The sequence below is a fragment of the Callospermophilus lateralis genome, chromosome 2 (assembly GCF_048772815.1).
Source record: "Callospermophilus lateralis isolate mCalLat2 chromosome 2, mCalLat2.hap1, whole genome shotgun sequence".
NCBI lineage: Eukaryota > Metazoa > Chordata > Mammalia > Rodentia > Sciuridae > Callospermophilus > Callospermophilus lateralis.
In genome coordinates, this window is record NC_135306.1 from 101,240,776 (window position 1) to 101,261,700 (window position 20,925).

A 20,925-nucleotide genomic window follows, 5' to 3' on the forward strand; every position below is an offset into this window, starting at 1 on the left:
TTGTGTTTACTCTGGCTCTGCAGAGGTCACACTATTATCTGATCAGCCTCCTGAGTAACTGGGATTATAGGGGTGCACAGAACCTGCCCACCCCCCAAATTCTTGAAACCTAATACTCATTGTGGTAGTATTAACAAATGGGGCCTTTTGGAAATGACTGAATCATGAATTCTGTCCATATGAATGGGATTAGTGCCTTAAAAAAGAGGATGAAGGGAGCTGCCTTAGTCCTACCATGTGAGGATGTAAGAGAATGCACCATCTTTGAGGCAGACAGCAAACTCTTATTAGACACCCAATCTACTAGTACCTTGATCTTCGTCTCCAGAACTTATAAGCAATATAAATTTCTATTGTTTATAAATTACCTAGTTTAAGATATTCTGTTATGGCAGCCCAAATAGAATAACACAAATCCCCTGAATCTTAATTCTTATCTCTGAGCCTGTTAGTGTTTTCACCCTGCTGGATTCCCTTAAGTTGCTTATTTAGGTTGTGCTTGGAGACCAACTTCCCTAAGAAGCTTCATGGAGAAATCCTTTCCTGTCTCACCCAGACCTCCAGCCTAGGTGAGCTGTCCATGTTTTGTCCTTCCTCTGGCTCTGCAGAGGTCACACTATTATCTGATCAAGAGGCAGTGGTGGAGGGCAAGACATAGATATAAGAGCTCTAGTGAAGACTCATACTATGCTTTGCTTTACTTGCTGATGGATCTCTAATATGTATGGACAGAAGTTAGGGCTGAATAAATATTTAGTAGATGAACAGAGCCATCCCTTCCTCTACAATCAATGTTCCTACAAAAACTTTGAAACAGGGGGCACTAGCTTGGAATGAGATGCCTACCACTGGGTTCTAAGAAAGCTCCTGGGAAGAGAATGGGGCTGTGCTTCCCCACTCCTGGTGTCAAAGGCTAATGAGATGCTTGGCAAGCTTCTACCCTGAGCAGAAAAGTAGAAGGAACAGAAGACAGGAGGGAAAGAGATAATCACATTTATTGACTGATGAATAGGATAAATAGACAAGTCATGAATCTGAGCCAGCCTTTCCCAGAATTGTTCTGCCTGGTTTCTGCCCTGGTCTACCCAGAGAGTCAGAGGCCAGCTTTCTGGGTCAGTACCAGGAAGGAGACAGTCCTGGGCCACAGCTCTCAGAACTCCAGCTGTACTGCCTTGGTGGGTACCATCAGCCTATGCTACAGATCAGTTCTAGGGACCTGCCCCATCACTGTCTATTGTCCTGGGTCTGAAAGCCTGTGCTCACTGACTTGTCCAGCCACAGGAGGCCAAAATGGCCTAGATGAGAAGACAGAGGAGAAGGGGATGAGTCCCTGGAATTGGCTGCAGGAGACCCTGGCACAGTGCAGGGAGGACTCAAGAAGTGATGGGCAAGAGTGAGGCAAAGATCACAGCTGGGCCAGTGTGGCCCAGTGAAGAGCTTCCAAGCTCAGAAGATATTGTCCTCCTGGAACTTCTCTCCTAAGTGAAAACGGCTGAAGAGGAAGGGGCTCATGTTGATGGTCTGGAAATGGCCATCCAGCACCATTTCTGCCACAGCTCGCCCCACGGCAGGGGCATGCTGGAGCCCATGACCACTGAAGCCTGTGGCAAAGTACATGTTGACGACTAGTGGATGGGGGCCCACCACGCCATTCTGGTCAAAAGTGTTGTAGTCGTAATAGCCAGCCCAGGCGTTCTGAACCTGCAGGTACACAAGATGCTTGGGTTCTCAGGAAGGCTGCAGACATACTCAACCCTGTTTTTGTTTCCCCTTCCAGTACAGGAGCTTGACCCCAGAGCCTCATGCCAGATTAGCATTCTACCACTGAGCTACACCCCGAGCTGAGGGTCGCATTAAGTAGCTGAGGCTGGTTTGCAATCCTTTTGCTTCAGCCTCCTGAGTAGCTGGGCATTATAGGCATGTGCCACTAAGCCTGGCTTCAACCATCACTGTTCGTCAGGAGTCAGATGCTGAGGATGGGCCGGGTTCAAATAACTCTTTAGCAGTTATGAGATGGTGGAAACAAGGCAGTAGTTAGATTCAAGGGACTAAGATACTCCAGTATCATCCTTTTTGTCCAATGTCCAAAAGTAAATAGGAAAAACTACACCCTGCTAGTTACCTTCAGACTCTGAAAAGCTGGTACCCTCTCAGCCAAATGGGGCCAAACCCTGTCCTGGAAGAAATTATGGTCCACATCCAGGTTTGTTGAGTCTGGCTCCTCTTCCTGGGTGAGAAAAGGGGACAAGACTTATATTGCCTAAGACATAAGGGCAGACTTAGACCTCATTGATCCTTTTAGTCAATCCCCCCAGTAGGTAGGGAACCCAGAGAAAAGGTCCCAGTTCTAACTGATGCTACAGCATCAATGGCACAGGATTTATCCCACCCCACCCCCCCACCCAAAAACAGAACAAAACAAAACAAACCCCTGACTCTTTTATGGCAAATAGTCTATTTAGTCTATGTCCCTTCCCAACACTGCTCATCCGACCTCCCCTTAACTTACCTCAGTGGGGCTACAACCCCCTAGGTAGTTGTTGCCTAATCCTTCCCGGCGGAAATAGACTCCATTTGTGTCTGCAACAAATGGCATCTCCAGGCCTGGACCTTGGGGACAGTGCCATACATACACATACCTGTCATAATCAGGGGGTTAGTGTATCATAGGAACAGCATGGCTAGTAATCCCCCCCTACCTCATCCACACACACACATACACAAGCACATGCATATGCACAACCAACATTTATATTTCTTTCTTCCACTAATGTCCTGGGATGCCCTGAGGGAAGCTACCTTTTTCTTGGCTCCACAGGTAGCTTGGTGCCCTGCAGGGTACCAGGTGGCCCCTTCCCAATACCAGCCAGCTCTGCTATTTGCCCAGACCAGGCTCCTGCAGCATTGATCACAATGGCACATTCCACTGGTTGGTACTCCAGGCTGTTGTTCATTTTCACCTGCAGGCACCAGAAGATGAGGGGAGGGAGGGCCTGGTCCATGAGACACACACTTCCCCTAAGCCTTAGTTTACCCATACTGGAAAGCAGGTAGAAGACCAACATCAGGATAGTTATTACTTTTCTTGTCCCTCCACTGTGTTAAACATACAGGAACCAGGGACTTACATGGACTTCATAGATCCTTTTCAAGACCACCTCCTCCCCACTTGAGGTCACCATGCGGTTAGATGAAGTGATAAAACCTGTGGGAAAGAAATCAAATATAAGTCTTCGGAGCTGGAGGTGAAGCTCAACAGCACAGCACGTGCTTAGCATGAGAGACGCCCTGCTTCAGTCTCCAGCACTATCCATGCTGCACCCCTAGTAAAAAAGTCCTTGAGGTAGGTTAGCAGTGGGGAATGGGGTTTCCACTGGTTTCTGTTTTTCTTTTTTTGTAGAACTGGGGATTGAACCCAGGGGTGCTCTACCACTAAGCTATATCCCAACTTTTAATTTTTTTATGTTGAGACAGGGTTTCACTAAGTTGCCCAGGCTGCCTTCACACTTGAGATCCTCCTGCTTCAGCCTCCTGAGTCAATGAACGGGATTACAGAGTGTGCTACCACACCCAGCTTCCCTGGTTCCTAAGGAAAGAAAGCTAGAATGATGGGTGCTTTTCTAGACACTGAAGTGAATAGAAATCAGGTAGCCAGGACAACTTGGCCACACACAGAACAGAACAGTGCTGGAACTGTGAAACAGGTCAGAAGTCACAAAGCAGTCTAGTGAGGGGTAAGGTCAGGCTATCTATCCCTAGCCCTCAGGGAGAAGGTCTCCTGCACTGACCCTTGCTTAACCTGTGAGAAGATGGGCTCCAGTATAGACCATACTCTGGGTGATAGACAAAAGCAGAGGGAATGGGGCCATGGACTCACGTGTCACCTCTCCCTGGCAGAAAAGGACTCCCATGGACTGGACCTTCCGCCGAAGCCCCTGAAGCAGAGACCAGGGGTCAAACCAACCTTCACCCTCCATCCCTAAGATAAGAAAAAGAGCACCCACAAAGAGGGATTAGGACTCTCTTCTCAAGAGTATATTTCGTAGTCAACCCCACCCCTAGTATTTTTCTAGGGCTGGGAAGCCAGGGAAGGTCATCTTGCCCAACTGAATCAGAGAGTTCAATCCTGCTAAAGGGCAGAAAAACAGCATGGCTTGGGGCAGACCTCATTGCCAAGAAGGAAAACAGTTCTCCTTCCTTATGGCCCTGGCATACTAAGCCCCCAAACCGCCATCTTCAGGGAAAAAACTGTCCCTTCTACAGGCAAACCTCACCATAAGATGCCAGGGCCACTCCCTTCGTGTTCATCCAGGGAAACTTGTTCTGAAGCTGCTCAGGAGACATCAGACAAACTTTGGCCCCTTCCTGCCTGAGAAAAATGTACAGGTCTGCATACATGTATTAAGAGTGAGTGTGTGAAAGAAGCAAGTATGAACCTCAACTCTACAAGCAGGGAGTCCAGCTCATTCATGTCACTTCCCTGTCCTAAATGCCCTGATTTTTCCTCACTGCTGAATGGGCAAGACCCAGCTTCCTAGTCAAGGTCCCTCAGTATCTAGACCCTCTTTCCTTCCCTACTCTTGCATTTTCTTTTTTTTTCTTTTTTTAATATTTATTTATTTTAGTTCTCGGCGGACACAACATCTTTGTTTGTATGTGGTGCTGAGGATCGAACCTGGGCCACACGCATGCCAGGCGAGCACACTACTGCTTGAGCCACATCCCCAGCCCTGCATTTTCTTTTAATGTACTTATTTCTTCTCATTTCCTACCCATTCCATGTATTTTCATGACACAGTGGGGAATTTTGCTCCCTCCACTCCTCCCAGGACAGCCTCCCTCTCCACCACGTAGTATAATCCTATCCATCAGCTCAAGTATCTTGTCTGGGACCCTGTTCTCCAAAGGCAGGAGAATGTAGGTGCTAAAGAAAACTCATGAGCCAAAGTGCCTGGTTTTAGTCAAATCCCAGTGCCACCATTTATTAAGTCCTTGTGCCTCAATTTCCCCACATGTGAAACAAGGATTTTCTGATGATTAAATGAGTTAATACTAGCAAAGCATTTAGGAGATTACCTGTCACTAGTTAGACTTGTAGAGGTTTTATTAAAGAAAGCCTCTGTTCATTATGTATCACAAAGATTCCCACCCTTGAATGATTCTGAAATTCACTTAGGGTAGAGGCTGTTAAATATGACCTGTTGCTTCTTTTTCTAAATGAGGCACACTGAATCATTTATATTTTTATCTATGGCAACTTTTATGGCAGAGCTGAGTGGCTGCAATAGAGATAAAATGGCTGGCAAAGCCTAAAATATTTACTTGCTGGCCCTTTACAAAAAATGTTTGCTAGGGCTGGGGATGTGGCTCAAGCGGTAGCGCGCTTGCCTGGCATGTGTGCAGCCCCAGTTCAATCCTCAGCACCACATACAAACAAAGATGTTGTGTCCGCCGAAAACTAAAAAATAAATATTAAAAATTCTCTCTCTTAAAAAAAAAAAAAAAAAAATGTTTGCTAGCTGGCTGCGGTGGTGCATGCCTGTAACCCCAGCAGCTAGGGAGGCTAAGACAGGAGGATAGCAATGGCGAGGCACTAAGCAACTCAGTAAGACCCTGTCTGTAAATAAAATACAAATAGGGCTGGGGATGTGGCTCAGTGGTTGAGTGCCTCTGAGTTCAATCCCCAGTACCCCCACCCCACTCCTCAGAAAGAAAATGTTGGCTGACCTCTAACTTAGGGTTCCTGTTTAAAAACTCAAGATTCCCAGACCCTCCCTAGAATCTAGTTTATTAGGTCTGAGACATGTCCTAGGTCATTCTTATGATCTGGCAAATGCAAGAACCACTGTAGTGTTCTTTCCATATCTGCATGACAACTGTTAGCACTGGGTATCCAGGATGTGCACGAGTTCACCTTTCCTGACAAACTGATCTCCTAGAGAGAGGCACCTGGGCCATCAACTCCAGCTTCCCAGTTCTTAACCTGGTTACAGAACTCACCAAAAATGTGAGGTTGTGAAGCAGCAAGGGATGTGCTAAGCACCCACCTCTGCATTTTCACCCTGTTTTCCAAGGTCGAAGCACCCTTTTCTGAAGCCATCAAGAGATAGCCTGAGGGGTTGAACTGGAGGTCCACGGGAGGGGAATCCACCACAGCCAGGTACTCCTAGTGAAAGAAAAGGTGCTCAAAGAGGCTGACTTAAAGAAAAGAGTATTCCTAGCCTTCTCACCCACAGTTCCTAGCACCCAAACCAGAAAGATGGTCTCCTTTAGGCGCCCATACTGGGAAGAAAAGCAAGGGTTCCGACTCCTAGTTGTCTGAATCATTTCTGCTCCCTGTATCCCATTGCTAGATGGGCTGCTCCTCCTTCTGGGATCACCACCCCAAACCCTCAAATCTCATTGCACACACATTGATGTTCCGTAGAAAGTCGACTGAAAAGAGGGAGAGCTGGACATTCTCAGGCAATGAGAACTGCTGACGAATACCGCCTACAGAAAGCACTGTAGAGGCCTTTGAATACTGTGGAAAGACAAGAAAAGTTGAGGTACATCAATATGTGAATGGAATACTGCAATGCAAGTTTAGAGTTCCAGACCTAAAGTTAAAGGAAAATCCTATTTGTAAATATATAACCTAAGAGGTGTAGGGGTGGGTGAACCTGTAAGCAAGCCAACCAGCAACTCAAAGATAAACATAAAATTGCTATGGGCAAATGAGAAGAGCAGAGAGGGCTGTTCATCTACGAAGGGTTCCACACAGTGGACCAAATGGTAATGACCTGAAAATCTAAGGTCAGGAGATTAATATTTGACTATTAGAAAACACAAGGATGTGGCCAAAGTACAAAGACTTGCAGTTAGCTGGCAATGGCAAATAGAAATATCTAAATGAAAAAAACTAAGTAATGCAACCTAAAAGAACATTAAGATAGCTGTTTGCATTAACAATAGCTTGAATGCAGGCTCTTTTGGCCAGGCCTTTGAGATCTAGAAAGATCCAACATTGTGGAATATCTTTTCAAAGTCAAAAACTTTATGCAATGCTCCTGGTTTGCAGAAGAATCTGGGACTATTTCTTTCTCATAAAGGTCAAAAGTTCAAAGCACAATCCCTGTCTTTGGGACCTCCAAAGATTGAAGTCTTTCCTCTAGAGTCCTTAAAATGCATCATCCTCCTTGTCCCACTCAAGACTCTGCCGGACTCCAGACCAGGCCTCACCGTGTGGTCTCGTTCCACCACCAGTACCCGAATGCCATCTCCTTTCTTTTGCAGCTTCTTCAGCCAAAAGGCTACAGACAAACCAAGCACCCCGCCTCCAACGATCACCACATCTGAGTGTTCGGGGGGCAGGTGGCTAGTGTCATACAGTGGAGTACAGGCCTGTCCAGGCAGGATGGACCTGATCTTCTTCTTAATCTCAGACACCTTTTCATCCCAGTCTGTGGGACATAGTTGTGGTTAGAGGGCCATTTGTTTTCTTCACATGGTGGGGATTTGGAGGACAGGCACAGAAAAAGGTGGGAATACATAGGCACTTGTGTTGGCAGTCCCCACTTTTATCCCTTCTCATGAGGACAACTCTCACTCATATTGTCACAGCTTTGCTGGCTGTACGGTCTATATACCAACAGTCTGTCTCCCTTTTCATGTATCATGTCCAGCACTGCAGGATTCAATTTCCTAAAATGAACACTTTCTACTCTGTGGCGTAGGCAAGGTGACTCACATATACTTATCTCCTATACAGACTTCTCTCCCTCCAGACTCAGATATTCAAATTCACTGACATCTCCACTAGCATATTCTAGGTCCACAGAAGAGGTCCTGGTACACCCCACGTTGCAGCATTCTTTAAAGCATGGTACCTTTAAGTGGCACCTTATCCTGGAGATCCACAACCACCAGTAAACCGCCATTTACAGAGGATCTGCCTTGGGATCCACACACCTGCCTGGGTCCTACAAACTCTGACAGGCAAGCTCTCCTCCCCAAGCTGACCCACTGTCCTGCCAGTGTGGGCCCGGGGCCTGGCCCTTAAGGTCACATAGCCGGAAGTACCCCAGAACCACAATACCCTCTTCAACTTTACCCAGAGTAGAGCCTCCTCTGTGCGTGCCTAGTCCCCGAATCAAGAGGCCCCGGCCGGAACGGAGCTGCAGCACGCTCCGGAACATGGCCCAGCACTAGTAAAAGCTTTACCACCGATACCATCGGCGTGGTCAGAGCCGTGCGCCGACGGGCATCCAGAACAGCGCGCCCATTGGTCAGCAGTCCTCCCAGGCCCCACCCCTCCACGCTATAGGCAGCCACCTCCCCGTGACCACCCCAGGAGCCCCGCCTATGCCCGTCCCAACCCGCCATTGGCCTGTCTTGCTTATGCGTCAGTCCTACGCGTCCTCAGGAGGACACGGGGAGGAAACCAGGACTCTCAAAACGGAAGTGCATTAAGCCGGTTTCCGGGACCGCTGGTGTGACGTGTCCCGCGTTTGGCGCAGCAGGAAGCGGCGGCGATAGCGGCCGAGTTCCCGGTGCCGGCCCCAGCTCCTCTCCAGCTGCCGCCATGCTCGACTTCTTCACCATTTTCTCCAAGGGCGGGCTCGTGCTCTGGTGCTTCCAGGGCGTGAGCGACTCATGCACCGGGCCCGTTAACGCGTTGATTCGTTCCGTGCTGCTGCAGGTACCACCCCCGCGGGATCAGAACTCTGGTCTCTTTCTCACTGACCCCATCTATGGTCTCCCTTCAACTGTTTATCCCGCGCCTCCCTCCCCCTACTCCCGGCCGCCCACCCTAAACTGGCCACTCACGGGTCACCCGGACTTTCTACCGCCCCTTCAGACTACCTCGCAACTTTGCGACAACCCCCGCCTCCAATAATGGGACTTTAAGCCGGATTCTGGCTCCTCTTAGGACTTATATCCGCTCTCTCCGCTCACCAATAGCACCTTGATTTTCTGTTATTTGGAGGCTGGGTGAAATTATGGATGAGTGTGTATACCTTTAATAAACTGTAAATGGTGCACAGCTGTTAGTAGATCTGATTGTTTATAGATTTCCCTTTTGGTTTCCACGAGTCTTGCCTCCCCTCTCAACTCTTTCTCATTGTTGGGATTCTGGAAATGCCCCAGCATCCTCTTGCCCTCAGGATAGGTTTGACTTTGTGGGGACGTCTCATTCTTTTCCAAAGGTAATCTTGTAGGTGACCAAGTCTGTGTTCTGTGGGGATAGCCTGAACCCTGAGACATACTCTTTTTCTAGGAGCGGGGAGGTAACAACTCCTTCACCCATGAAGCCCTCACACTCAAATATAAACTGGACAACCAGTTTGAGCTGGTGTTTGTGGTAAGTGGGGATATCTTAGAGAGACGGTGATTACATTTTGAACATAGTCCTGATTATTAAAGAGAACTCTGATTAATTGTATCCAGTATATGTGATGAAGTAACTAAGAAAACTAGGAAAGTAAAAAGGGGAAAGGAAGCAACGTCTGGGCCAGACAGTGAACTTGGCTGTCTCTCAGGATAGGGAAATCTGCCAGGTAGCTGAGCCTATCTCTGGAGGCCTGGGTTGGGTTGGCTTCCCTCCATTCTGGTTTGGCATGTAACCAGATCTGTGGGCTCTGTTTTCTCCTCTAAACAGGTTGGTTTTCAGAAGATTCTAACACTGACGTATGTAGACAAATTGATAGATGATGTGCACCGGCTGTTTCGAGACAAGTACCGCACAGAGATCCAACAGCAAAGTGCTCTAAGTCTATTGAATGGCACTTTTGATTTCCAAAATGACTTCCTGCGGCTTCTTCGGTGAGAGGCCTCCTTTGTCCAAAATCAGCTTCTTTGCTTTGATGAGTCCCATCCTGATAGTGTTTCAAGGGTAGTAAATTGTGTGTTAAAAGCCACTTATAATTTGCTACCTAGTTTTGATTTTTGGTATGATGTCTTCTCTCTGGGTTTTATTTTCCTTCTCCATGAAGTTGAAAGATCAACCATTCTTCTCTCTTTAGCGAAGCGGAGGAGAGCAGTAAGATCCGCGCTCCCACTACCATGAAGAAATATGAAGATTCTGAAAAGGCTAAGAAACCTGTAAGATCCATGATTGAAACACGGGGGGAAAAGCCCAAGGAAAAAGCAAAGAACAGCAAAAAAAAGGGGACCAAGAAGGAAGGTAATTTTAAGCCCCTTGGACACCTGAGACATGAAAGGTGACTAACGTGGCACTAAGGACTGAGGTGTTCCTTTCTTTTTTCTTTGTCTCCCAGACACTCAATATATTCACTACCCTATCATCCCCTGATGATTCCCAAGATGTCTGATGTCTGGTCCAAATGTCCTCTTAAAGATTTGGAAGACTTTGTCTATTTGGGTGGGATTTGGTCTTTTTTTTTTTTATATTTTAAATCTCCAGTGAGACTTCTCCCAACAGGTTCTGATGGCCCTTTGGCTACCAGCAAAGCAGCCCCTGCAGAAAAGTCAGGTCTTTCAGTGGGGGCCGAGAATGGAGTAGAACTTTCTAAAGAGGAGCTGATTCGCAGGAAGAGAGAAGAGTTCATTCAGAAGCATGGGAGGGGTATGGACAAATCCAGGTGAGCATTCTGACTGGCACTAGTTCTAAATACATGGACATTGGGGCAAGGGAGCTTGTGTCTGTGGCTTATGTTCTTTCTTAGTTCTCCACCATAACCCTTTGTTCCATGACCCTTTGCAGCAAGTCCATGAAGTCAGATGCTCCCAAAGAGAAGGGCAAAAAAGCCCCCCGGGTGTGGGAACTAGGTGGCTGTGCTAACAAGGAAGTCTTGGATTATAGCACTCCTACTACCAATGGAACTCCAGAGGCTGCCCTGTCTGAGGACATCAACTTGGTAAGAGGAAACAGGCCCGCATGAAGTTCACCATTAATTAGAAATTAGGAAGAAGCAAGAGACTAGGAAGGCAATATTTGAATTTGAGTGAGGGGATGAATTATATTTGGAGCCTCCCCAGATTGGAGATAGCAGTGTGGATAGGGTAAACCCTTGGCTCTTATCCCTCAGAGCCTGTAGTGTTCCTGATCCCACCTCCTTCCTTTCCCTACATCCTCCAGATTCGAGGGACTGGGCCTGGGGGGCAGCTTCAGGACCTGGATTGCAGCAGCTCAGATGATGAAGGGGCCGCTCAAAACTCCACCAAACCTAGGTAGGGGGATTTCAGGTGGGGAGAGGTATATTTGGCTGCACAACTAATAGACCATAACTTCTGCCTGCGGCTTTATGTGTATTTGATCTCTTGTGCCTGCAGTGCTACCAAGGGAACTCTGGGTGGCATGTTTGGGATGCTGAAGGGCCTTGTGGGTTCCAAGAGCTTGAGTCGTGAAGACATGGAATCTGTGCTGGACAAGATGCGTGATCATCTCATTGGTAAGTTCTGAGGTCTGGACTGATTCATTCATGGAGTAGAGCTGGCAGGAAGCAGAACCCAGTTTCTAAGTGGTGCCACAAGGATCAATCACTGTTGACACAGAACTCACACCTGTTCCCATCTCTTTGCAGCTAAGAATGTGGCTGCAGACATTGCCGTCCAGCTCTGTGAATCTGTTGCCAACAAGTTAGAAGGGAAGGTGATGGGGACATTCAGCAGTAAGTATCTCCATGTTAAAATGTGCCTGTGCTTACTGAGAGGTTAAACACACAGATCTCCATTCTTATGACTTGGCAAATTCCTTATCTTCTAAACCATATTATACAGCCTAGAGTTTTTAGGAAGGTAAATGAGTTAATACTTACAAAGTGCTTAGACCAGCATAGATTGAATTCTGTGACTAGATCCTAGTTTATGGTTCTGGTCTGCTAGCTCAGAAAGGTGTTGGGCATTTTTTAGTACATTCTTTGGGTCTCATGGCTGAGTTCGCTACTGCTTCCTTTTCAGCGGTGACTTCCACAGTCAAGCAAGCTCTACAGGAGTCCCTGGTGCAGATTCTGCAGCCGCAGCGTCGAGTAGACATGCTCCGGGATATCATGGATGCCCAGCGTCGCCAGCGCCCTTATGTTGTCACCTTCTGTGGTGTTAATGGAGTGGGGAAGTCTACTAATCTTGCCAAGGTCAGTGCAGTTTCCCAGGCTGTCATTGATAACTTCTTTACTCTGTTTTAGAACCATGTTCTAGGTGACAGGTTTCTTAACTCTTTTGCACAGATATCCTTCTGGCTGTTAGAGAATGGCTTCAGTGTTCTCATTGCTGCCTGTGACACATTTCGTGCTGGGGCTGTGGAGCAGCTGAGAACACATACCCGGCGTCTGACTGCCCTACATCCCCCAGAAAACCATGGTGGCCGCACGATGGTGCAGTTGTTTGAAAAGGGCTATGGCAAGGATGCTGCTGGCATTGCCATGGAAGCCATTGCCTTTGGTAAAGTGCACAGAAAGCGTGGGCTTGTTGGGGGTTCTTTTATCCTTGGGCACTCTTGGAATTTGCCCAGAGGATCAGCCTTCTGGCTGAGTAACAGAAAAGTCACTGCTGAGTAACGGAAAAGTCAGAATTAGTTACTTGTGGTGCTTTGCTTTAGGGTAATGTGTATAGTTGGAGATAGAGCTCATACATCCTAACCAAAGAAACCTGAATTTGCTCACTTTTATCCAATTGCTGTCCTTTCTTTAAATGTTTTTGATGGTGGCCAAGCATGGACATGTTTCTCACATTACCTTGTAACTGAATCCAGAGCCTGAGTAAGTAAAAAGGTCTTAACAGCCAGACTAGGACTTCTTGGGAGGAAGTTGGCAGAAGCATGAGTGACAAGTGTTTTAGTTGACCACTTTTTCTTTCTCTAGCACGTAACCAAGGCTTTGATGTGGTACTGGTGGACACGGCTGGCCGCATGCAAGACAATGCTCCCCTGATGACTGCCCTGGCCAAACTCATTACTGTCAATACGCCTGACTTGGTGCTGTTTGTGGGGGAGGCCTTAGTAGGCAATGAAGCCGTGGACCAGCTGGTGAGGACTTGGGCCTAGTTCCCTTTACAACTTAAAACTTTGGCAAATCAGATGGTTCTTATACTTCTATCATATTTTCCCTTTGCAGGTCAAATTCAATAGAGCCCTGGCTGACCATTCTATGGCTCAAACACCTCGGCTTATTGATGGCATTGTCCTTACCAAATTTGACACCATTGATGACAAGGTAAGTGTGAAAAAAACAAGACAGTGAGAAAGGAGGGAGGAATGGACTTCCTTCACAAGGGAGCTGAGGCCTTAAGGATGTTAAAAAAAGCTTCGTTACTGAGGGTGAGTGAAAAGGGGACTTGAGTTGATTGGCTGTTCCCTTTCTCCACAGGTGGGAGCTGCTATTTCTATGACATACATCACAAGCAAACCCATCGTCTTTGTGGGCACTGGCCAGACCTACTGTGATCTCCGCAGTCTCAATGCCAAGGCTGTGGTGGCTGCCCTCATGAAGGCTTAACGTGGCTCTTGCCTAATACCAAATTGCCGCTTTCCCCCACAAACCCCTACTCCTGTTATCAAGAATGTGCTTTAGAGTATGTGAGCAACTTGTCTTCAGTATAGTACAAAGGCAGAGTGAGGGAGCTCTAGGAGCTTGCAGCTCCTTCCAACCCCACTCCTTTGTCAGCCTAGCCTCCATCTGCAAGGAGGACCTAATCATGTTTCAGTCACTGCCCACTGACCTTCCCTTTTCCTACTCAGGCATCCCCTTCACTCTGCCTATAGACTCAGTCTCATTACAGCTTTGACCAATGGTTGGAAGACCCAACATAAGAACTTGTGAACTAGTATGGTCATAGAGCCATCTGAGCCTAAGGAGCAGTTTGAGGTCCCAGCTCCATTAGGTTAAGAGACTCTTCTAGAGCCAGCTTTGGGTCTTAAACAGCACCTTCTCCTAGGATACACAGCTTTCAGGTCCCTGGTGCCAGGATGACATCCACTTCACTGTGGCAGTATGTGGCCTGTTCTTAATTGCTGCTAATTCAAAATCTGATGACCCCTATACTGTATTTTCTCCAAAGCATCAGCTTGGCCAGAGTGATTTGTTACAAAATGAGTGAAAGGTGAGTCCCTGCTTCCCTCAAACACAGGGAACTGAGCTGCAGTGTTGCATTGGGCTTCTCAGCCTTCTGACTCTTCCCCTAGTCCTGGAATCCATATGTAAGCCTTGCATGTTTCCCTTCCTGGGAGAAAACCAATTATCAGAAGGGTATCCGTTGCCCCCTGCCCAGCCCAACCCTTCACCTCCTGAGCAGGTCCTGGCTTCTTTTTCATCCCTGTCTTCTACAGTGCCTGGTAGACAAGTGCTACGTTAAGAAAACAAACCTCTTGTTAAGACTTGTCCTGTAGCTTGGTATTACAGATGTGCTATTAGTGCAATAAGGTGAAGGCTGTCTGCCCAGAGAAATACATAATTTATATAAGAAAATAAATTTCATAAATAAACTGGCTCTTAGGTCTTAAAGTTATTTTATATAGAATTCCGAACTAAAATCCCAAATCACACTATCTAGTTCTGGGACTTACAGCAAGAAGGGCAATAAAGCAGAAGCTGAGGCTGCTCCTAGGAATCAGGTAAGTAAGGTGTCATCCTAAGAATATATCACCCCACCCCAAGGTGAAAGAACAGAACTTTTAAAGTTTAAGTTGTGTTATAAAAATTAGGCTTCTTATAGTACCTTGGTGCAAGTTAAGAGATTTCTACGACTGTCAAAGTAGAGCCAGGGCCCTGGCAAGTAAATGAACAAGCTTTTAATACAGCTCAGTAAGTAAAATACTGTACACTGTAAAAGATCTAGAAAACTAGAGCTCCAAGTCATGTTTTAAAAAAGCCATTAAGCTTAGTTGAAAAACCAATAGAGTACAAAACTGCAACAAGAGCCCCATTGACTCCATGACTTCTAGCTCCCCAAGTCCTTCATGCAGGGCTATAGCCACAGTCAGTGGAGGTATCAACAGTGGTCTGCTGTGTGGACGCAAGCATGTCCAGCCTTGGGTGGGTGTAGTGAGGGGGCTGCATTTGGGTCCCGTTGTTACTCAGGTGTTCTTGAACTGGAACAGGTAGCAGAATATCATGAACCAGCCAGCATAAAGGAAAAGTTGGAACATTTCCCCCTGCTATTCTGCCCCAAATTTCAACCTCTGGGTATTGGTGCTTCTGGGAGCTGTGTTGAGTTCTTCTAAATTTGCTTGTTAGACACTGTCCACACTAGGGCCTTACAGCTTGGTGGTGATTTCTCTAGCTCGCTCATGTACTACAACCTGTGAAGAAAGAAAAAGAATGAAATGAAGTTTCACAAAACAGGTGGAAAGCGGCAGATATTTCAATGAATCCTTACCCTAAAGGCAAGACCTAGAGAGTCTAGGAATCTATAAGACTAGATAGGGAATGGTAGAATTCTAGTGGAGAGGTAAATCATTCTCCAGTCTTAACTATTAAGTTTTAGGAAAATTTTCTGACAGTGTGACAAATGGGAAATAGCATACCTCTTATTTCACTGTGTGCTGCAGATGAGCCATTTAGCTGGCCTTCTCTCACCATTCCTGCTAAAGAAAAGTAAGTGTCAGACTAGACTGAAATGTTAAAACTATTAATAGCAAAAAGGAAACTAAAAGGTTGGGCGCGGTGGGGCACACCTGTAATCCCAGTTATTCATTCGGAAGGCTGAGGCAGAGGATCACAAGTTCCAGGTCAGCCTTGTCAATTTAGGGAGCCCCTGTGTCAAAAATAAAAAGGAACTGGGATGTAGGTCAGTGAAAACATCACTCGTGGATTCAATCCCTGGTACCACAAGTGGAAACTGGGGAGAGAAAAACAACTAAAGGGAGCTAAGGGTACACGTATGACTAATAATTATGGCATTTAAAAATGAAGCAGGAGATAGGAGAATAAATCGGGTTGGTCTTCAGGCTGTTGCATTAAACAAGCAATGAATTTCCTTAGTGCACCAAACTGCTTGTAAATGGAACATTTACATAGAGACTTTGCCTAAGTATTTTTTTTTTTTTTTAAACCAAATTTAGGCAAAATTCTGTCTGATAAACGATGGGGAGCATGTGAGTGAAAAAATTCAACCTAGTACAAGAGTAAAAAAGTAGCCCATTATTCCCCACAACAGAAAATGGGTTAGATCTGTATTGTCATTGCCTGGTATGGTAACATTTAGCCACATACAGTTATTTAGTGTCCAAATAAATTAAAAATTCTCTTCCTCAACAGCTACATTTCAAGTGTTCAATAACTATCTGTGGCTTATGGCACTGGCACTGCACAATGAAGACTCTAGCTATGATGGCAGGAAATTCTACTGGACAGCATTGAGATAGAAAATGGTATAAGAAAGTTATTAATTTATTTATTTGAAGTACTGGGGGTTAAACCCCGGAGAACTCTATCACTGGGTCATATCCCTAGCCCTTTTTTACTTTTTTGAGACAGTTTTCACTAAATTGCCCAGGCTGGCCTTCAACTTTAAACTTTCCCTGCCTCAAGTCTCCTGAGTAGCTAGGATTACACGTGTGCCACTGTGCCCAGCTTAGGAAAAATTTAAAAACAACACATAGAAGAAAATAATCAGAAATACATAATATATATACACGGCACTGAAATGTAAAAATTGGTATGGGAACCCATCTTGGAAGGCAATATAGCAGTATTTATCTATTCATCTGTTAATGGGACACCTAGGTTGGTTCCATAGTTTGCCTATATTGAACTGTGCTGCTATAAATATGTATATACATGAATCAGTGTAGTATGACGACTGATTCTTTAGGATAAATACTGAGGAGTGGATAGTTGGGTCATATGGTGGTTCCAGGCTGTTTAAAATCATAGTCGCAATAGAAAATGCTAACACAAAAACAAAAAACTCATGAAAATGACCATTTAATTAAACACCAAAAGACCATTCTAGATATTCCTACATAACACACACACACACACACATACAACCCTACAATTTTCCATGAATGGGACTGATAAAGTGGCAATTATACCTGCTGTTTTCCCCTCTACTCATTGTCTGACATCACCTTAGCAGAATTTCATTTTTTTCTCTTTTATGGCTTCATTGCATTTCATCAATTAAATAAATGCTGGGGTATCTATATAGAGAGTTTCCTACTCATGAGGACAGGACACTTTGGTGTTTTCCAATTTTTTGCCATTACATATACAACACAGATTACGTTCTCACAAGTACATGTGATGGTGCAATTATCCGATTATTTTCTTAGGATCAAAGATTTTTGCATTTTTGATACACATTACATTCATTTTCATAAAAGCTGTGCTAGAGGCTAAGGCAGGAGGATTCCAAGTTTGAGGCTATCCTAGGCAACTTAATGAGACCTTGCCTCAAATTAAAATGAAAAAAAAAATTAAAAAGGGGGGGCATGGGGGCTGGCAATTTGCACAGTGGTAAGAGTACTAGGTTCTGGGTTCAATCTCCAGTACCACACACACACAAAAAAATAAATAAATAAATAAAAATTAAAAAAAATTACCTTCCTTTCACCACCAAACACTATACAAACACTTCAAGAAAAAATTTCTTTCCCCATACCCTTAGCCAAAACTGAGTAATCCTTCTCAGTTTTGAAATCTAAATTCTTTTTTTAAAATATATTTTTTAGTTGTAGATAGAAACAATACCTTTTATTTTATTTATTTATTTTTATGTGGTGCTGAGGATCAAACCCAGGATCCCGCACATGATAGGCGAGCACTCTTAACCACTGAGCTACTACTCTAGCCCTTGAAATCTAAATTCTAATTGCATTTCATTGAGAACTAGTAAGGCTGAACATTTTTACATGTTTCTTGTTCCTCCTACATTTATACTGAATTGCTAGAGTATGCCTTTTGTCCATGTTCCTATTACCTAAATGGCATTTAAGTCTAACTTGGAGATTGACCTCCTTTTGAAGTATGATCAGATACTGCATTCTGTATCCTGATAATGATTTTACCCATCATAAACACATAGAAGGCCAAAGGGCTATTACTCTTAGACTCCTCTTAGTCTCAAAATGCTTCTTACCTGATCTACCCCTCGTGGCGATCTCAGATGTCAGTCGCTTGAAATATTCTGGAAGATCAGCATAGTCATTTCCATAGGAGATGACCTTAATTCCTTTGTCGAGCATGTTTTCTCTAAGTTTCTTGAACTCATCTACATCTCCTCTCCGAACCAACATGAAATGTTCTAAGTCAGATTTATGCTTGACAGCTTCTAGGAAGAGGGCCTGGAAAGTGGTGTCATCCACAGTCCAGCCACAACCCAGGAAAAGAAATGACTTGTTTTCATAGAGTTTCTGAATCTCTCTCTTAAAAGAAAAAACAAACAAACAAACAATATATTAATCATACCAAATACCTGATACAAGGCATGTCTAAAACAAAAAGTCAACATTTCATTACTGCTAGTTAGCAATTACAATGACCAATTAACTGAGATTCAAATTTTTTTGACTCCATTTGCCTTTTTGTTTTGTTTTGTTTTACAAACTGAACCATGGGTCCTCAATAGATTTGCTCAAAGAAGTCTGACTACTTAGAATATAAACAAGGGTGTGAATGTTGTGTGTAATGTGTATGTGTATATGTATATTTGTAAATATACATATACACATTAAAAATGTGTATAACATAACATTTTAAAATGTTACAACTAATTTTTAAAGAAATCACTAAATTTCAGTTGTAGATGCAGTTTTAGAAGATGTCAAGGAATAATAAATCCCTTATTATTAGAAATAATAAACAATAATAATAATAAATCCCTTATTAGAAAACACATTTCCTGGATTTACTTTGGCTGTATCATGTAAGGAATCTACTACCATTCTATGTGGTCTAGTCCTAAGAATAGCCAGCACTGAGTTGGGGGGTCAATGAATTCCCCTACATATCACTGGCCAGGAAGTAATTCTGGTTTAAACATGTACATGTGACCAAGTTCAAAACTTACACCTAAAAGATCAATGAACAAAAGAAAACCTCCATTTTATCATCCTAGCCAAAATTTTTCAATTTTTTTCCATCAAGCAGTTTAAATGTGAGTGGGTGTACTTAATTCAATTTAGGCCATTTCTGTTTTAACAAAAAGCTCTTTGGATTGTATGCTCTAATAGCGACTAGTATGTAAAAAGTTGCCTAAATTATTTTTGGCCCAGTTATTAATAAATCAAACAATGAAAGGTATCAGTGTATTCTTTGTATATAAGGATGATGCCAATGATGAGAGTACATCTGCTGGCTGTTGTACAAATATCAAGTACAAACGAAGAGTCTGTCCTGATCTGAAGGAAAGTTCTCCATTTCCCAGGATGGCCTGCACACTCAGAACCTAAAAGGCATACGAAGGATGTCTGACCTTTCAGCTTTTTTTTTTTTTTGGCTTTTTTTTTTGTGGTGCTGGGTATTGAACACAGGGCCTTGCACATGTGAGGCAAGTACTCTATCAACTGAGCTATATCCCCAGCCCCCAGCTTTTGATTAATGAAAATGTTCCCCCTTTAAGACCTATGCCATATTTAGAGAGGCTCCCAGGAGAGTTCTTGAGTTCAGCAAGATCAGCACCACTTACCATAACTTCAGTGTTCCTGAGCACATTCTGATATCCAGCTGGATGAAGAACAATGCCACTAGGGTTGGTGTAGACCCCGTGGATGTGTAGCACACTTAGCTTCCGCTTCTCCTGAGCCCACTCAAGGACCTGTACAACACAGAGACAGCTCATCTATGTGGCAAAATGGCACCTGCTTGAAGGTCACAATGGGCAAGAGGCTGTTTTGAGGAAAGGACTTCTGACATAACCTTCCAGCTTCATGGTATCACAGGACAAGAATGTAAAACCTGATGTGGCCTGTTTCCATTTCAAGCGTAACTGTCAAAAAGGGATGGCAGGAAGTCTGCTGATTTCTCTTAGAAAGTAATAATCAGAAGTCAGAATTTATTTGTCATCGTTTATAGAAATAACAGGGCCTTTCTATCAGTGACAAACATGAGAGCGACAGAGAAATGCTGCACTGATGGGCCCAAGAAATCAACCAGGCCCTTGTGTAGTCCCTGCTTGTGATAACTCTAGTGTGACCACATGGCTTACGTTAGCTACTGGGACAACAGCAAACATGACACAAACAGAGGCTTGGAAAGTACTGGCACAACTAGTCCTATTTTTCTCTTTGCCGCTTATATACCATGCAGTCCAGATTGACAACCAGAAAAATCCAGCTAAGCCACAAAACCAGCCGAAGAACTACCTGACTGAGTCGCTGAGCCTAGTTTCAACGGGTTATTGACCTTATTAATAAACTGTTTGCTATTTTAAGTCTCAAAGTTTCAGGGTAGTTTCTTGCAAAATAATACAGAAGTACTAAAAGAATCACATCAGTTACCCCACAGAAACCTGAATTAGGGATGCCTCTCAAGACAACTGATGAAATTAGGAAGAAAATACCAAGACTGACAGTAAATAACTTTAGTTTTGGAAAGACCCTTATGCTTCTGATGCCCATGAATAACTGACTGCCCTCTTTGAAGATTATATCAGAAATGGTAGACAAACTGTTCCAGACACTAATTTTTTATTTTAATATAATCATTTAATTCAAGAAATACTTATTCAGCATCTACTAAGTGCCAGGTACTGAGTCATGAAGGGAAGAAAGGCTGACACATACCTGTCCAAATGGAGTTGCTATTCCTACGAAATAAACAGAAAACATAAAGAACATCCAAGATAAAAACTACAAGTTACAGTCAGTACTATAAAGGAAATGGGCAAGGGAATGGACCCAAAATAATGTACAATTTAAAGACGATGATCAGAAATGGTTTCTCTGGGGAGGTAACTTAGTTGAGACTTATGGATGAAGGAGGAGCTGGCTATACAAAGCATGGGGGCATAGGAGAAAAACGTTCCAGTCATAGAAGAACAGTTTCC

At 44.4% G+C, this 20,925-nt stretch overlaps 3 protein-coding genes across 6 annotated transcripts in view; 1 reads left to right on the top strand and 2 right to left on the bottom strand.

Moving 5' to 3' along the window:
- Nucleotides 1–977: 977 nt before the first annotated feature.
- On the bottom strand, nucleotides 978–8,263 carry Foxred1 (FAD dependent oxidoreductase domain containing 1). Of its 2 annotated transcripts, XM_076846190.1 has the most exons (11): nucleotides 8,093–8,263; nucleotides 7,222–7,442; nucleotides 6,413–6,523; nucleotides 6,048–6,166; nucleotides 4,275–4,369; nucleotides 3,878–3,979; nucleotides 3,129–3,205; nucleotides 2,800–2,960; nucleotides 2,510–2,639; nucleotides 2,123–2,227; nucleotides 978–1,701 (listed from the first exon to the last, which is right to left on the bottom strand). In XM_076846190.1, exons 1-11 carry the CDS (start codon nucleotides 8,175–8,177, stop codon nucleotides 1,447–1,449), a joined length of 1,461 nt encoding a protein of 486 aa, XP_076702305.1. In that variant the 5' UTR covers nucleotides 8,178–8,263; the 3' UTR covers nucleotides 978–1,446. The 2 variants fall into 2 exon arrangements, with proteins under 2 accessions (XP_076702305.1, XP_076702306.1); XM_076846191.1 differs by lacking the exon at nucleotides 7,222–7,442 and having other exon boundaries at nucleotides 8,093–8,176.
- A 198-nt stretch (nucleotides 8,264–8,461) lies between these two features.
- Nucleotides 8,462–14,424, top strand: Srpra (SRP receptor subunit alpha). The gene is made up of 14 exons (XM_076846193.1): nucleotides 8,462–8,680; nucleotides 9,260–9,343; nucleotides 9,641–9,804; nucleotides 10,005–10,165; nucleotides 10,424–10,583; nucleotides 10,706–10,859; nucleotides 11,081–11,172; nucleotides 11,275–11,393; nucleotides 11,526–11,612; nucleotides 11,902–12,074; nucleotides 12,168–12,381; nucleotides 12,801–12,964; nucleotides 13,053–13,151; nucleotides 13,305–14,424. The coding sequence occupies exons 1-14, from the start codon at nucleotides 8,564–8,566 to the stop codon at nucleotides 13,431–13,433; spliced, it is 1,917 nt and encodes a 638-aa protein (XP_076702308.1). The 5' UTR covers nucleotides 8,462–8,563; the 3' UTR covers nucleotides 13,434–14,424.
- Nucleotides 14,425–14,571: 147 nt separating this feature from the next.
- Nucleotides 14,572–20,925, bottom strand: part of Fam118b (family with sequence similarity 118 member B) — a 56,534-nt gene continuing 50,180 nt past the window's right edge. For 2 of the 3 annotated variants that reach the window (XM_076843576.1, XM_076843575.1), the window contains 4 exons: nucleotides 19,567–19,695; nucleotides 18,019–18,304; nucleotides 15,461–15,520; nucleotides 14,572–15,235 (listed from right to left, as the gene is read on the bottom strand). In XM_076843576.1, coding sequence (XP_076699691.1) covers nucleotides 15,222–15,235; nucleotides 15,461–15,520; nucleotides 18,019–18,304; nucleotides 19,567–19,695 — 489 coding nt within the window. In that variant the 3' untranslated portion in view covers nucleotides 14,572–15,221. The remainder of the gene's footprint in view (nucleotides 15,236–15,460; nucleotides 15,521–18,018; nucleotides 18,305–19,566; nucleotides 19,696–20,925) is intronic. The other variant, XM_076843577.1, reaches the window with a different exon arrangement.

Excerpts from the sequence above, each read along its gene's own strand:
- Foxred1 (XM_076846190.1), bottom strand. The coding sequence starts at position 8,177 with ATGTTCCGGAGCGTGCTGCAGCTCCGTTCCGGCCGGGGCCTCTTGATT. Across the intron at positions 4,370-6,047 it reads AACAGGGTGAAAATGCAGAG|GCAGGAAGGGGCCAAAGTTT; the intron begins GTGGGTGCTTAG and ends CATTTTTCTCAG. Across the intron at positions 2,640-2,799 it reads CCTGTGGAGCCAAGAAAAAG|GTATGTGTATGTATGGCACT; the intron begins GTAGCTTCCCTC and ends TGATTATGACAG.
- Srpra (XM_076846193.1), top strand. The coding sequence starts at position 8,564 with ATGCTCGACTTCTTCACCATTTTCTCCAAGGGCGGGCTCGTGCTCTGG. Across the intron at positions 10,860-11,080 it reads TGTCTGAGGACATCAACTTG|ATTCGAGGGACTGGGCCTGG; the intron begins GTAAGAGGAAAC and ends TACATCCTCCAG. Across the intron at positions 13,152-13,304 it reads TTGACACCATTGATGACAAG|GTGGGAGCTGCTATTTCTAT; the intron begins GTAAGTGTGAAA and ends CTTTCTCCACAG.